The following is a 15,761-nucleotide window of genomic DNA, read 5'->3' on the forward strand; positions in this document are numbered from 1 at the left end:
TGCTCAATAAGGCATAAAAGATTTCTTCATTCACGATGAATCAATTCAATAAAGATAACGAAGAAGCAAGAAAACTAATATGCTTATCAACATCTTGGCGATGACAACCTTTGTTCACTTGCACATGAATGTTAACAAATCGTATTAATAGATAACACACCTGTCCATTTTATCATTGTTGTATTGCATTGTTAACGAATTGCATCGCTTAGGATCATATCCTATGATTGAAATCTTAGAACCTCCACCGAGAGAGGGAGGGGTTTAGAGAAGTCGTGAAAAAAGCATGGCAGACCTAGCGCAACCTATGAAAAGGTGCCATGACAGAGTGGTTCGGAGATTGACAACCGACGTAGTGGCAGCCCAAAATAGACATAAACGCGTAATTCTTAGAAACTCAACAAAGTTATACATTGCCGCGGAGAGTAGGACTTTGTCTTGTAGCGAGAAAGAGAGGATGGTTGGAATTGCTAAGGAGCTTGAAATGTTCAGGGCACCAGAGCAAATCAAAGCTCGACACGCTCTGTATTTCAGGCACCAGGGCCGTAACATATTGGAAGAGGATCAGGATACAACATATATTTCAGGCCATGGCGGCCATAGGCATAGAAAAAACTCATTTTTGTTCCAGAAGGACCATACTCTGCCTAGCTGAGGACAAAAAGGTATTATGAAAGTGGCGATGGAATTTGATAAGGATCTTCTTAAGCGGGAGGACCGGAGGAGAGAGGAGCTGTCTTTGAAAGATGGTTTTTGGAAGGAAGATGAGGTAGGAGAAAACATGCTGCTCACAGCCGAATTATCAGAAGAAGAAATCAATGAGGCGGTGTTCAGTAGCTACCCAGAAGGAGCCCTAGCCCAGATGGCTTGTCTTTCCTTTTCTTCCATAAGACTAACCACAATGTGTGCATCGATGTCCAAAACCAAATGCAGGAAGCCAGGAACTCAGCATCGGTCGAGACAAGCTACAATGGGCAGGCATCACACAGGGCCCACTTAAACCAAAAATCAACAACAATGATACCTGGCTTTCCTCTCTCATGTGCATGCATGTGGCCTGAATTGTGGTGAAGTGCAACCTATGTGGGGTGTTTAATGCATTTTATAGAGAAGAGCTTGACTTATGTAGATTAAACTTTGCATTACTCACTCTGAACCCAAAGGCAATAACGGAACAACCATTACATTTTCAATAATCAAACTGCATCATAAGAGGGAAAAGAGAGAACTGAAACTCTCCGAAACCATACCAGACAGAAGACCGAAGACGTGCTGGGAGCTTAAAGTGTCACGATACCAAACGTTTTCACCTGGTAATGTTACAATGCACTTTTATGCCTAGACTGTTGCATTGATAATTCTGCAAATACATAAAAGGAACAGCTACCCAAATTGCAACCAGACAGCAAGACAAGCTCCCACAAACAGGAGGGGTACCCCTTACTGGTTAAAATATAGTAATAATAGAAGAAAAAAAGAAATGTGCAAGCAACAAAATTTAACATGAAGCAAAAAAGGATACAAAGAATATTAAAAAGATTACAATTGGCGCTCTAGCCATTCTTCTATAAAAGGGAAATATTTCTTCTTTGCTCTATGGGTGACCAGAGCAAACTCTTTCTTGAAAAAGGCCCAGAAATTAGATATAGACGGTAGAATTCCTTGGAAGATGTGTTCATTCCTTGAGATCCAAATGCTCCAACTCATTAATATGATAATTTCCATGTAGAAAGGGACTTCCAACTGTTGTTTGAAACGTTACATAGTGATAAAAAGGAACTTCAGTGCCAACACTAAGATCCCATTCCCACCCGTCTTTAATCAGGCTACGCATACAAGGGAGCTCAACAAACTAATGTGCCTTCCATTTTCTAAGTAGGTGATCATGGATCTCTCCTTTCTTAATCTTCTGCAGGCACTGCTTCAGCTTGGACAGTGTCGATGAACTCAACTTGATACCCCGATCAATCATGTCTTCTGCATATTTGCATGCCTCAGGTAGCCTGTCATCCTTCAGCTTTGATACAAGCATGTTCCCACACTCCTCTAAAGGTGGCAAGCCATTCTCCACCATGCAGCTCCAGACTTTGATCCCAGTCTCCCAATAGCGTGTATCCAAAAACATGCAAAGTGCAAGTGAACAATTTTCCTCGTTTGGCCAACATTCGTTCTTGACCATCTCACTAAATATTGCAGCTGCCTCTCGGAGCTTCCTTCCCTTCAGCAAAAGCTGGAGAACCACATTGTATGTGTTGGTATCAGGGAACACTCCGTTGGAGATCATATCGTCGAGATAATTCACTATCACCTCAGCCTGCCCAAGACTGCCCTGCAGCATGATCATTGTGTTATACATTTCCATATCTGGGACAAGTCCTCGACGCCCAACAAAGTCATCCCAGAGCTCCACGGCACCGAGCAATTGTCGTGCCTTAAGGTGTGCAGCGAGAGCAGCACGGAAGAACTTCTCTCCTGGCGAACAGCCGCGCCTGCTTAAGACAAGCAGGTACTGCATTGCTTCCGGTAGCGCCGTGGAGGAGTCACTTGAAACAAGGGTAGTGAGGAAGGAGTCATAGGCAGGCACGTTGTCAGGAATAAAGCCAGTGGCATGCACCATTTCGTCGAACACCTCGCGCGCAACCCGCGGGTCGGCGGCAGCCTCGCAGCCCTCGAGGAGGATGGCGTAGGAGTCGGCATCCGGGGGCGTGCCGGCCTCGGCGCGGGCTACTGGGATCGCGGCGCGGGCGTCGTCGAGGCGGTTGGCACGACAGAGCGCGGAGAGGAGCGAGTTGAGCGCTGGCGTGTCGCGGGCCATGCCGTAGCGCGGCATGTCCATGAACGCCTTGAGCGGGGAACCGCCGGGGGTCGCCGCCAGGGAGGAGAATATGGAGGCGAAAGTGGCGAGCGAGAGCAGCCGCTGCGAGTGCATGGATTGGACGGTGTCCCACATGGGCTCGAAGAGGAGATTTTTACCGAGCATGTCGACGAGGAGGTTCCACGAGTAGGGGGAGTGCTCGTGGCCGAGGTGCTGGTATCCCGCCCAGCGAAAGAAGGTGGCGGCGGCGCGCGGGTGCGCGTAGGAGAAGCGGAGCACCTGCTCGACGTCAGCGGTGGTTACGCGGATGTCGGCGTTGTCGAGCTCGGCTATCAGTTTCGCGTCGTCGGCGCGGGAGGCCAGGATTTCGCAGAAGATGCGGATCTTGGGGGGCATGTCGGGGGCTTCCTTGTTCGTGGCGAACGCCGGCGAGGACGGGTCGCGGGCGCGCTTCGCCGCCGGCGATGCCACCGTGGCTGCGCCGTCGGACGGCCGCTTCGCCCGGTGATCGGACATCGCGGCGGCGAACCCGCGTAATAGGTGGGGTTTGGGAGAGGGGGAGAGGCTGCAGGTCAAAGGGATGGCAGGGATGGGGGTAAATAATGGTAAATATGTAAATGTCCTGCTTTATGTACTGGAGATCTCTGTGTCCTGACCCATATCCTAATAAGGAGTAGAGTCGACTGTCCGAGCAGGAACCACCAAAATCCCGACCAAATCGCGAGGCAAAGCCGCGTCGGCGGCGGATGGCGCCGTCCTTGGTTAGCTCAGCGAGGCATGCCCATGCTGTGGCCCACCGGAGAGGTCGCAGGCAGCGTGTGGTCGTCGCCAGTTCCGGTGACGCCAGTCCGCCGCCGAAGCTGGTGATCTTCCTCTGCAAGGGCGGCTCCGGCAAGACTACCGCGGCCACCATCGCCGCTCAGGTGACAAAAATTTGCTCTATGACTCTATCCCTTGATCGTATTTGTCATTATTTTGATGATAAATCTTAGGTCCCGTTCGCTGGTCTGAATCTTGGCTGAAACTGGCTGAAAAACACCGTTCCGGCCGAATTGTTATGAGAGAAAAACAAAACATTGTTTCGGCTGAATTGTTGTGAGAGAAAAACACTGTTCCGGCTGAAAAAAATAAGTCGAACCAGGGTAAGCCGAACGGGCCTTAGTTTTCGTGTGAGCTCGCTGCTGCATCGATGACTTGCTAAAAACTAGACCGCAAGTCTACAATGTTGCTCTGGAGAACAGCAATGATGCTGTGGGTAACAGCTTTGAGCTGAGTATATCTATTGTAAAATTACAAGCCTTTGTCTTATTATAGAGTGTTCTGGTATGTTGTAATGTATGAATCATCCACTATGTTGGTCATGAACGAATTGCCTCTGTTTTGTTCTTTCTCATGTTATAGTATTATACAAGTGAAGGCTTAAAGACATGCCTGGTTGTTCAGTCCCAAGATCCTACCGCGGAGCAATTGATGGGCAGTAAAATTGGGAATTCTCTGACTGAGTGTGCGGCCAATCTCTCGGCCATAAAGCTGGAGACTAGTAAGGTAAAATACTTTGTTGAAAGAAATCACATATGTTCAGGATTTAAACTTGTGATATTCTGGAATATGTCTTGATATTGAAGATTGTTTTCTTGTTGAATCATAGTTGCTGCTTGAACCCCTGGACCGGATAAAGAAGGTAGACGCCCAGGTCAATTTTACTCAAGGAATCCTTGAAGGGGTAGGTGATTACTTTGCTATAACATGTCTGGTGAGGATAAAAAGCATTCATTTTGGTTGCTGTTTTCCTTGTGACAGATTGTAGGAGAGGAACTTGGAGTTTTACCTGGAATGGATTCGATCTGTTCAGTCTTAGCTCTTGAGAAGTTCCTTCTTTTCAGCTGGAAGGAGTAATTCACAACCAAAATTTGATGTGATCATGTATGATTGCAACAATACAGAGGAAATTCTGTGGCTGATAGGTGCTACTGATCAAGCAAGGTATATGTTCTCCTTGCTTGGCCATAACCTTGACTTCAATCAGGATTCTGAATATTCCCTTAAAAAAAGGCTGGATTCTAAAATTTAATTTTATGCTCTACAAAAGACAGGTCTTACTTGAGGTATGTGAGGGACCTAGCTGAGAAGACTGACATGGGAAGACTTGCTTCTCCTTCATTACTGAAACTAGTATATGATTCTACAAGGCCAAATGGCAAAACTAGTGAGGGGAGACTTAGTACAGAGATATGGAATGAAATCGAACAACTACTTGAGGTAAATTTTCCTGGTTTAATTTAGCTAAAACACAATGCATTTAATTTTTTATATTACTTAAAAAGTTGCTAAATTATGTAGAAAGTCTCGGTATGGTTTGCCGATCCTTCAAAACTTGCATGCTTCCTTATCGTGGATCATAGGAGATCAATCTCTCTATCCTCTGCATTATGATACTGGGGTTGTACCACTCAAGCTGGCGGTCAAATATGTGGGGCATTTGGATATACTGAAGACCCTTCTGAAATGCACCAAGAAGTTGCTCAAAAGTTCTTGCCGTTGTCTTTGTCGTTTCTGCCATTTCTCCCAAATGATTCTTCTACAGATTGGAGCAGAGCACTAAGCTCATTGACCCAAAATGCAAAGGAACAGCTGAGGAATACGTCCACCTTGGTGTATCCTTCAGTCAGTTTTGATTCTGTTCAGAAATCTTTAAGCCTTTTCATGCCAGGCTTTGATAAGTCTGAAATAAAGCTATATCAAGTAAGACGATTGATCTCTCTCTCTCTCTCTATTGCATATGTTGTGTAACCATCAAAATTCTAGTAGTTTTAATTATCCAGAAATCATGCTTTCTTGATGTAAAGTTTTAGTCTTCACTCGAGCCTTTTGTAACAGCGAATGCAGAACCATAAAAACAACAGACAAGACAAGAAGATTTGGGATCTGAACTTCCTGAATAATATTTAGATGCGACCACATGACCAACCACATTTGCTACATTCATATTGTCTCCATGCGGTTTCATTTGCAATGCTGCTGATCTTGCTTATATCAACATCATTTTAGTGAGTACTGAGTACTATTCATTAAGTGGCGTAATGGGTCTTGCCGCCGGACCTTCTCAAGCCACTGATGGGTTTAAAAGGTCATGCCTTCTGGGACCTAGTGGCAGAGGTCACTTTGCCTCTTCTTAATGGGTCATAGGGGTTGATGTGTGATATGGTTGTCTTTGTTGTTGTTTGCACATGTTGTCAGCGGCATGTTGTTGGCTGAGTTGTCTTAGTCGTAATGTGTTGCTTTCTATGGTACCGTTGTAAGCCCAGTCTAGGTCTTCTTTATTAATATAATCAGCAGCTCTTCTGCTCGGTTCATTAAAAAAATCCACTATTTGCCTGTCTTTACATACTAAGTTCAATTGCAAGTGGCATGTGCAAATCTGTATTCCCCTTTGCATGAGCCAGTATGGCCTTAAACAGACTAACGCATCCTATCTGCATTTGCATGCTAGTCGTCTGAACTAAACTAGCATACTATTCCAATATTACCAGCCGGTTTGGCCCACTGTTAATTGTAATATTTGGTTTTCGATATGTTATGCAGAGGGCATGTTAAACAGGCTAATAGTCATTTAAAAAAATAAGAGAAGATCTCTGCTTTTATTGAAAGCAATTAAGGGACAGGGCTAATAGCCATTGAGTTTTATTGGTTATGATTATTCCTGCAGACGCTGAGTTATTGGTCTGTTGTTTTGTCTAAAAAATGCAGTATAGAGGTGGATCAGAACTGTTGGTCGAAGCTGGAGATCAGAGGTGCGTCATAAAATTGCCGCCTACGATGCAGGGAAAGGTCAGAGGTGCCAAATTCGTTGACATGAACCTTATTGTTAGCATCCGGTAGCAGAATCGCTGGCACCGGCTGGGATTGGAGTCCCACTTCAGATCGGCAGTTTTACTACCGACTAATGAGCAAGTTTGGGATTGCACGTCTGTTTCTGATTGTAGCCTAAATTTTGTGGTGCTGTTCGTTTCAACTTTCAACCAAAGTGAAACTGCACAATCGTACTGAGGCGCGCAATACTCGAGTAAATAGTAATCTGGCAATTTTATTGCACTGCTTTTGTGATCAGAACGTTGTTCTAGGGAACTGTCTTTCTTTTAAGAAAAGGTTTCCCCCACTTTATTATCAGCAAAGTGTTTAACAAGATTGAAGAGTTCCAGACTTCCAGTATATTTTAGGCGTGACCACCTTACATCATGTAAGGCAAAAGTTTCAAAACGACTAAATCTCCTCATGAAGGCTAATTTCCGCCTTACATCATGCAAGCCAAAAGTTTCAAAACGACTAAAATCTCCTCATGAAGGCTAATTTTCTTCCTCACAGTGGTTGCATTGGTGGATTCCAACACCAAATGCCGAACCCTCTGATTGATAATGACAAGCGGCGTCATGGTATACATGAATGGAGGGAAATTGCTGTACACGTAGAAGCCATCACCGAATTGCTCTCACGTCGTTGCTGATGAACCTGTTTGACTCTTTTTTTGTGCAAGATGAATCTGTTTGACTTGTGACATCAAGGAAGTAATCTATTAGCAGGTGCCTTGTTTCTGAAGTTGTCACAAAGGCCCGCTGTATAGCCCTGTAGTAGTTCATGACGGTCTTAAAGTGGTCCATGTTTGGTTGTACTGTATCTTGGTCCCGAACCATTCAGACTGGTCTTGTTTTTATCTATCATTCGATGCTGAGGCACATCCCTAGCCCCTTGAATGCCAGATGATCACAAGTGGTCCTAATCTTCATGATAACTTTAGAGTTTCCACTGTCTAAATCACAATCATGGTACTATGTTCATAAATACTGTATATGGGATGAAACTATCCTGGGTATATTCTAAAGTCAAACTATTTTAAGTTTGACAAGGCATTAACATCTACCCCATGAAGGATGTAAAGTAATTATGTTTCATAATAGATCTGATAATGCCCATTTGGTATTGTTATTATTGTTCCTTTGTATGAATTTGGTTGAACGTTAAATAGTTTGACTTCCCTTATATTTACGTATGTATGGAGAGAATAGTGCAGAGATGATAATTCAAACAAACTAGACAATCTGGATACTTTAAGCGCTTCACTTTTGTGTAGCAGTCTAGCACTAATAACAGTTTTATGAGTTTAATTAGTTAATGGCTTCATGTAAAAGAATAATGAACAATAATAGTATAATAATCTCTAAATGGCTTCAAGTGGTATCTAGTACAATAAATGGTGGTTCCACAAGTGATCCTCAACTTTGATCAAATCAAGTCAAGTTTCCTCACCTACAAGAACTCAAGCTTAAGTCAAGTTTCCTCACCTACAAGAACTCAAGCTTATCAAGTGGTATGACCTTCACATGCTTTTCTACAAGTAGTATCATTCCAACATATGGTGGTGTCCATAAAAAATGCAAGATTCATGTGTCAACCATCTACACCCTAGTGCAACCCTTTGTGGAAATGATGCCCTTTTTGTGGAAATTAATGACAAAGGGGGAGAAGTTGGTACAAAGATATGAAATATGATGCTTGCACTAAGGGAGAGTTTGCATGACAAAGACATGGACATGGCCAAGAGGGAGCAAGTTTGAAGAATGCAAGGGGATCAAAAATTCTTGAACAAGAGAAGCACACAAGTAGGGGGAGCAAGATAATGAATACATGTTTGATGCATTTGTTTGTGCATTACATTTGCTTGCTTGCATTGCATAAGTTTTAAATTCCTACATGCTTGTGTGCAAGTGTTTGCTAGAGCTAAGACTTGGATAATGATTGATTTAGTGGTATCTCTAGTCTAGTCTTAGTATAGAAAATGGTAACTAGAACCTTGTTTATAATGATGATCTCACGTGGTATCTAGTTCCTAGCAAAAGTTGATGCTAAGGATGACTCCAATGTGGTATACACGCTACAAAGGTATATTTCTATCATGTATACCTTAGCATCACTAAGTAGTGCTAACACTCCCACAAATTTCATATTTATGCATGTGTGCAAGCTTGAAACCAAACCATTTGAGCACACATGTAGGCAGAGTTATCACTACCAAGTCAGGTTTTATGGTGATTATTCAAATCCTAACATAGAGCTTAAAAGTTGGATAAGTAACATAAAATCCAAATGCCCTTAATTTACATATCTTTGTACAGTTGTCATCAATTACAAAAAACGGGGAGATTGAAATATCTTTATTTGGTTTGGTAATTGTGTGACAACCTATGTGGACTAATATATGTTTATTTTGAGATACATATGAATTAGTCCACGGGTACACTAGTGTGAGCAACTTAAGCCATGGAGGTGGAGATGGCTTAATTGTGTTGCAATGCTCACCTATATGTCAATGAAGGAGCTTATTGCATATGATACATGACATGGAGTCATGTGGCTAGGTGGAGAAGATCAAGACAAGACTTGGCGTTGATGGACCGATTGCAAGTGTGAAGGGCAAGTCGAAGGCTTTGAAGCGACAAACTGTACATGGCAGGGAAGCTTGTGCAAAGACATGGAGCCGATGGACCGAGGCAATGGTGAAGAGCAAGCGAAGTTGCGATCGATGAACCAAAAATGTCACATGATGATATGAAGTGGATCATATCATTCAAGGAAGATCAAGCCAAGGGTTGATTCATGTTGATGATCAAGTGGCTTGATGAAGGTTGATGCTTGTGTGGCATCAATATTGGAGGAGATGAAATAGAATGCGCAAGGCATATGTATGACTTGTAGGATATTTTATTTCACCGGTCAAAGGTTGTGTGTAGAGAAGTGCATGACCGAATTTAGGATAGATGGCCGTACTATTATGAGAGGCAAACTTATTTGCATATCGGTCATCTAGTGTCACTTGAGCGATCTAGCTTTGCATGCGATGCTAGGATCGAGTGGCATGGAAAGAGGAGTGAAAATCCTTTGAAAAATGTTTGTAAAAAGCTAACACACATACACAAGGTGGTGATACTCTTGGTGGTGTTGGCACATTTGAAAAGAAGATGAAGAAGTTGTTTGGGCTGAAACTAGGGCATTGGACCCTGTTTCAGAGTGGCATCGGACCAGTGGCGTTGGGGTTCGACAGGCTACCATAACAATAGAGAAGGGTGCAGGAGCGTCGGACCCACATTGGAAATGGCGTCGGACCGAGTGCTCGCACTGTTCATTTGGCGTGAACATGTGGCGCGCTATGGAGGCTCTATGAGGGGCATCAGACTCTATGTTGTGGTTTGATGGTCGGTTCGATGGTTGGTGTCAGACCGGGTCCGATGGCTTATGGAGCTCTCAGGAACTCTCGTTGTGGGTTTTGAGAGGCGCTGGACCATGGAGGTCAGAAGGTATAACACATGTCAGACTCTGATGTTCTGAGCATGTGTAGAGATAGTTGTTGGACTCCAACAGGCGTCTTCAAATGGCTAGTACATGTGGCCAAGTCAGAGCATCAGACCGTCACTGTTTAGGTCCGACGGTCACATGCAGGGTCCGGTTCGACGGTCCTTGGTGACTGGTTTTGAGCAACGGCTCTTTAACCTTTGGTGGCTATAAATAGAAGGTGTGTCGCCTTAACTAAGGTTGAGCACCTTGGGGTGGGACTTAGTGTCCATGCTTGAGAGTGCTTGGAAGCCCTCTAACTCACTTGTGCTTGCAAGAGTGCATCTGATTGCGAGTGAAAGATCGCTAGTGCATTGCATTGAGAGATTGCAAAGTGTGGCACTAGGTTGTCGAGTTGTAAGCTGGTGGTGCTTGTTACTCTTGGAGGTTGCCACCTCAGAGGGCTTGGTGGCTGTGGTCTCCATCATGAAGCCCACAAGAAGCTTGTGTGTGGCTCCGGAGAAAAGCTTGTGAGGGGTGTTTGCTCGCCCCGTGGGAGACGCGAAGAGCAACTCTAGTAGAACCAAAGTGTGAAGAGCATCAAGTGGTCCGGTCGGATCAAGTGCTAGAGCTCATGGTGCACACTCCACGTGGGACAGTGTGATTTGAGGGTCACCATAGCAAGAGGACCAACGACAACCTTGAGCTTGCCTCAACGGGGAGTAGGTGGTTAGCAAGCCACCGAACCTTAGGATAAACATTATTGATGGTAGTTAACAACCATTATAAATCGTCACTATAACATGCATAAGGGCATAAATATAATCACCAACGAAGGTCTAGGGGTTTAAACTAACAAATTTCATGAGTTTTGGTGAATTTGTATTTTCTGCAGGGTTTATTTAGAAAACTATCAAGGGGGACCTACATGTTAGATTTAATCACGCTTATCCACAGCGAAACAGACACCAAAAGAATCTAGAAGACTCAAGAGGACTCCGTGCCAAGGTAGAGAGGCGGAGGCAGCCAGGTGGGGCCCACTGTCAGCCTCCACGTTGCAATGTCAGTTCTCCACCACCTCCTAGGTTGCATCTACACCATCCTTTAAATTGGTTTGATCCAAGGGCTCATATTGGACTCTCCGGCCTATATATACTAGCCCCTGTCACCCTCTAGGCAGAACCCCAGTCATCAAGTCATTTGAGAAGACAGAAACCCCAATCATCCTCAGAGCTCCATCATATTCTAGGACATAACTAATTAGGCTAAGTCTAGAGGGAGGCAAGCAGGCTTCGCTTGGATTCTCGATCGTGTCAAGAGTGTGGTTTGGTATAATCTTTGTATCGCTCTCTTTTGTATCTCCATTACTTTTATATGCTAGCTACAATTGTTATGACAATATTAGTATTCATCTTATTCATGTTCTTTATTATAATATTCATGGTCTACTTTGATTATATGCTTAGTATAGTTGGATTATTATTATGTTCATGCATAAGTTCGTATAGCGCTCACTCTAAGGATCCATGGGTGGGTGGCCGACATTGTGTAAGCGTGGTGCTTATACGCTGTTTACCTGTGGATACACCCTATATTTCGGGTCATGTGGTAGTTCGTGGATGTGACACTCCCGTTGTGTCCTTTGTAATCCACTGTCCGAATATAGGTGCACGTAGGGTCCAGTTACGAAGGAAGAACAAACTCTGTTCTTAATCCTCCTTATCAATATCCCTTTTGTGTAGATATGACAATGATCTTAACAATGATTACTAGGTATAATTGCACTAATCAATGTATGCTTTGACTTGTAATTAAGAATGACTTAAGAATTATTCCTCTAATATTCTACCCGACCATGCTAATGCCATAGAAAGGTGTGCTCTGAGTAATTTATCATTATTATTAATCAATACTTATCATATATCTTATTCTATGACTTACCCCTGTTATGAGTAGAGCATTGGTTATGGTTTATTTCTCCATCAATAGTATAAGTTATCAATACATGTCCGTACCAGACCTTTCCTGTGGTAAAAATATAAATAACGATACCTAGAATACTCTCAGGTAAAGTGCTACAATGGTATATTATCTGTGCGCTTGCAGATTCCTTTCATATATATATATATATTCATATCTATTCTTTCTAGTCACATAAATTAATAAAGAAATGCTTAGTTTTATTCTAGTAGTAATGCTATGTGGTACCAACAAGCATCTCTGGCATCATCACTAGGGATGACAACCTAGTAAAGTAATGTTAGGAGATATATGTTTATAATAGGTGGCTATTAAAACAAGTGACAAGTTAATAAATACCAACAAACATTATGCAACTTGTTTATCACATTGGTTTGCTTACTCCCAACACAAGCTTATATTTACTCTTTCATATACTATGCTTGTGTTGTTGCTCTTGTGGAGCTAGCTTGCTTGTGTAGCACAATTGTAGCTCCCGTGAGTAACTAGTTGGCTTGTGTAGCCTTGCTAGTTACAATACTTAGTTTGTGTAGCTAAGTAATTGTTGAGCTCTCTAGTTTGGCTTGTGTAGCCTTGCTATTGAGTAGTGCTAATGAGTTTAGTCTTTGTGCGCTCTGTATACTAGCATGTGTAGGAGCTCCTCAGTTGCTTGAGTACTATCTACAATTCAGAACGGAGGTGCATACCTAGAAGCATCGAAGCAACAATTACATATGTATATATCTAGGGGTATAATTGTAATTGTACTAAAGTTCTTGTGACTATATATATGAGTCACCTCTCTCTAATGGATGTGAGGTGTTCTGCTATCTCTCTCTATCTTTCTACGGATCCACATAAGTTTTGTGACCGATATAATTTCATCATGGCGATATCTGTGCCCAGGCGGATGCGTGCATGTCTAAAACACATTTAGAGATGCGGCTCACAAGCTCGCATAATAGAGTGAAGCCAATCAAACTAAGAAAATCAGAAATAACAACGTTATCTGAATCACTCCCTCAACAAAGCATCAGGACAAAAATCATTTTTTAGGTTCTGCTAGTCCCTGTACCTGCCAGAAAAATTATCTTCAACGTAACACAAATTCGTTTTGCTAGATTTCCTAACACCCGCAGCCACTATAGAAGAAACTGAACTTCTTGCACATATCAGTTCTTATACTCCAGAACACCCGCAATGTCCGCGGTCATTGAGTGTCCGCAGTCATTGAGTTTATACAGATCAAATAAAAAGATAAAAAGAACAGGACAAATAATTCTAAAGACAATTTTGCACATATCAAGGCCAACGAAGGACTTAGCATATTTGAATCATATCTATCATTATCTTCGTAGTGTGTAGCCTAAAAACACTAATAGCTAGCTTCAAGAACAACTCACATCAAGTGTAATTCGGAGTTAAGATTTTAATACATTGTTGACAGTTTCGCTAGATTTAGGATGCAAAATCTGTATGAGATCACAATACATGACCCCAATAACTTCATTGGCCAACATTAGAGGAGATCATAAGCAACCAGGTACGGCCTGACATGTAAAAACATCTTTCATGCCCGTCCTTGATCCTGCACTAGTGCACTTTGAAATAAATAAAAAACATTAGTGTAAGTGTTGTGCATATTACTATAATTTAGACAAACTACAAGAAAGCGTACGATGTTACTCTAGAAGAAACTCCGGGATACAAATTAAGAACAACTTTAGGCTCGTGCAAAAAAAATGTGTCCCAACAAAACAATTGTAGTTTTGGTTGATACATTTTCTGCATCACCAAACTACAAAGTTGGATATTCTCTCTCTAAATCCTGAACTTCAATTATCGCAAGATTAACCGTTTTGTTCTCGTATACTACCTTAACATCATGTCTTGACTGATTTTCGATGAATCTGACACACAATATGTGATCAAAATTTTTTAGGACATGTTGGCAAGTCATAATTAGGCAGCTCGTATGTGTGGAACGGATTATGAAACCAGCGCCAAGCAGTGGCTTATCCAGAGTCTTAGATCTATTCCTTACGATCACCACACTCTCATAGTGTCAAATATGTGGACTGAGCGAACTCCTAAATGTCCATGGTCGACACTAACCTGTTCCAAAGGAAAATTTTCAAAACTGTAATAATGAATCTATGATGGAGTTTGATTAATTTATTCTCAAAAGATAGTGGCACTAGAAGGACCGGTAGATGTAACCAAACTAAAAATAATACTTCTTCTATTTTAAAAAAGATACTCGGGACAAGAAAAATACTTTAGAAGCAAAAGGGAATAACGAAAGGGTATGTCCCACCCTTAATCCATGGGCCCCTAATAACAACGTTAGGCTCGTGCCTCAAATTATAAGATGTTTTGCCATTTCTAAATTTATTATTTTTATTATATATCTAGATATATAACATATATTTAGATGTTTAGCAAAATCTATGAATTTAGAAAAGTCAAAACGTCTAATAATTTGGAACGAATTGATCAAATGAAGAAGGGCGCGCGCGTTGAGAGGTCCGAGTCCAACTGTCCAAGGAAGGTTGACCAAACAATGCCCACATGGGCTCTCCTTCCACTTCCAGACAGAGTCCACCACTCCTGGAGTCCTGGTCTTGGTGCCGAACTGGAACGGCCGAGTCAGCGCTGGGTGCCCTCGACCCTTATCAGGCGCTCATTTCACTACGTGAAAAACAGTTTGTAGCAACGGATCAATTTTTTTTAGGGGCGGTTGGTGATGGAGCCGCCCCTACAGTGGCGTGCTCGGGATCCATGAGCCTAGCCGCCCCTACAAATAGAACAGCAGGGGCGGCTGGTGATATGAGCCGCCCCCGGTGTTGTGATTTGTAGGGGCGGCTCAATCACCAACCGCCCCTACAAATGCTACCGCCGAAATCCACAGGCTCCAAATCTGGGCTTGGGCCTCACTTTCATAAGTAGGCCACTGAAACCCACAGGCCTGTTAAGCCTATGAATGATCTAAGCCCTTCATCTGAATCGAATGGCCGAAGTTCGTCCCGCCAGGAACAAAACTAGCTCCACCCGCCGGACTTCCCAAACCCTAACTTTCATTCTCACTCGCTCTTTATCTCTCTCACCCGACGCCACACTCTCTCTCTCTCTCGCCCTCCTCTCTCTCTCCCTCACTCGCCCACCTCTCTCTCTCTCTCTCCCTCTGATGCCTACTTCTCTCTCCCTCTCTTGGTGTCGCGATGGCGGTGCTCGGGGCGGTGGTGCTTGCCCACCTTCCCTCCATGGCGACGGCACATAGAACGACCCCAACTGGCGGCGGCGCACGGGACAGCCCCAACCGGTCGCGGCGGTGTGTAGGGCAGCCCACGGGGCACCCACCACCCTCGACGGTAGCGCACGTGACAGCCTGTACCGGTGGCGGTGGCACGCATGGCGCCCCCCCGGTAGTGGATCTAGGGCGGGCGCGCTCCCTGACGACGAATCTAAGGCGGGCATGTCATCCGGTGACGGATCTAGGGTGGTGATGTCCCCCGTCGGTGGATCGAGGGCGGGTGTGCTCCCCGACAGTAGATCCAGGGAGAGCCCATCCTCCAAGCGGCAGATCTTGGGTGGTGGCGTCCCCTCTCTTAAGTTTCATGCATTGCTCCATCCTTAACATGTGTTTGTTCTACACAACATGCTGAGT

At 43.7% G+C, this 15,761-nt stretch overlaps 1 protein-coding gene and 1 pseudogene across 1 annotated transcript; one reads left to right on the top strand and one right to left on the bottom strand.

The window, feature by feature from the left end:
* Window positions 1-1,413: 1,413 nt before the first annotated feature.
* On the bottom strand, window positions 1,414-3,456 carry LOC136464309 (pentatricopeptide repeat-containing protein At1g77360, mitochondrial-like). Its single transcript, XM_066463275.1, has one exon. The coding sequence runs from the start codon at window positions 3,329-3,331 to the stop codon at window positions 1,853-1,855; it is 1,479 nt and encodes a 492-aa protein (XP_066319372.1). The 5' UTR covers window positions 3,332-3,456; the 3' UTR covers window positions 1,414-1,852.
* On the top strand, window positions 3,443-6,970 carry LOC136464310 (uncharacterized protein At1g26090, chloroplastic-like; annotated as a pseudogene).
* Window positions 6,971-15,761: the final 8,791 nt, after the last annotated feature.

Source organism: Miscanthus floridulus, chromosome 7 (assembly GCF_019320115.1).
Source record: "Miscanthus floridulus cultivar M001 chromosome 7, ASM1932011v1, whole genome shotgun sequence".
Classification (NCBI taxonomy): Eukaryota; Viridiplantae; Streptophyta; class Magnoliopsida; order Poales; family Poaceae; genus Miscanthus; species Miscanthus floridulus.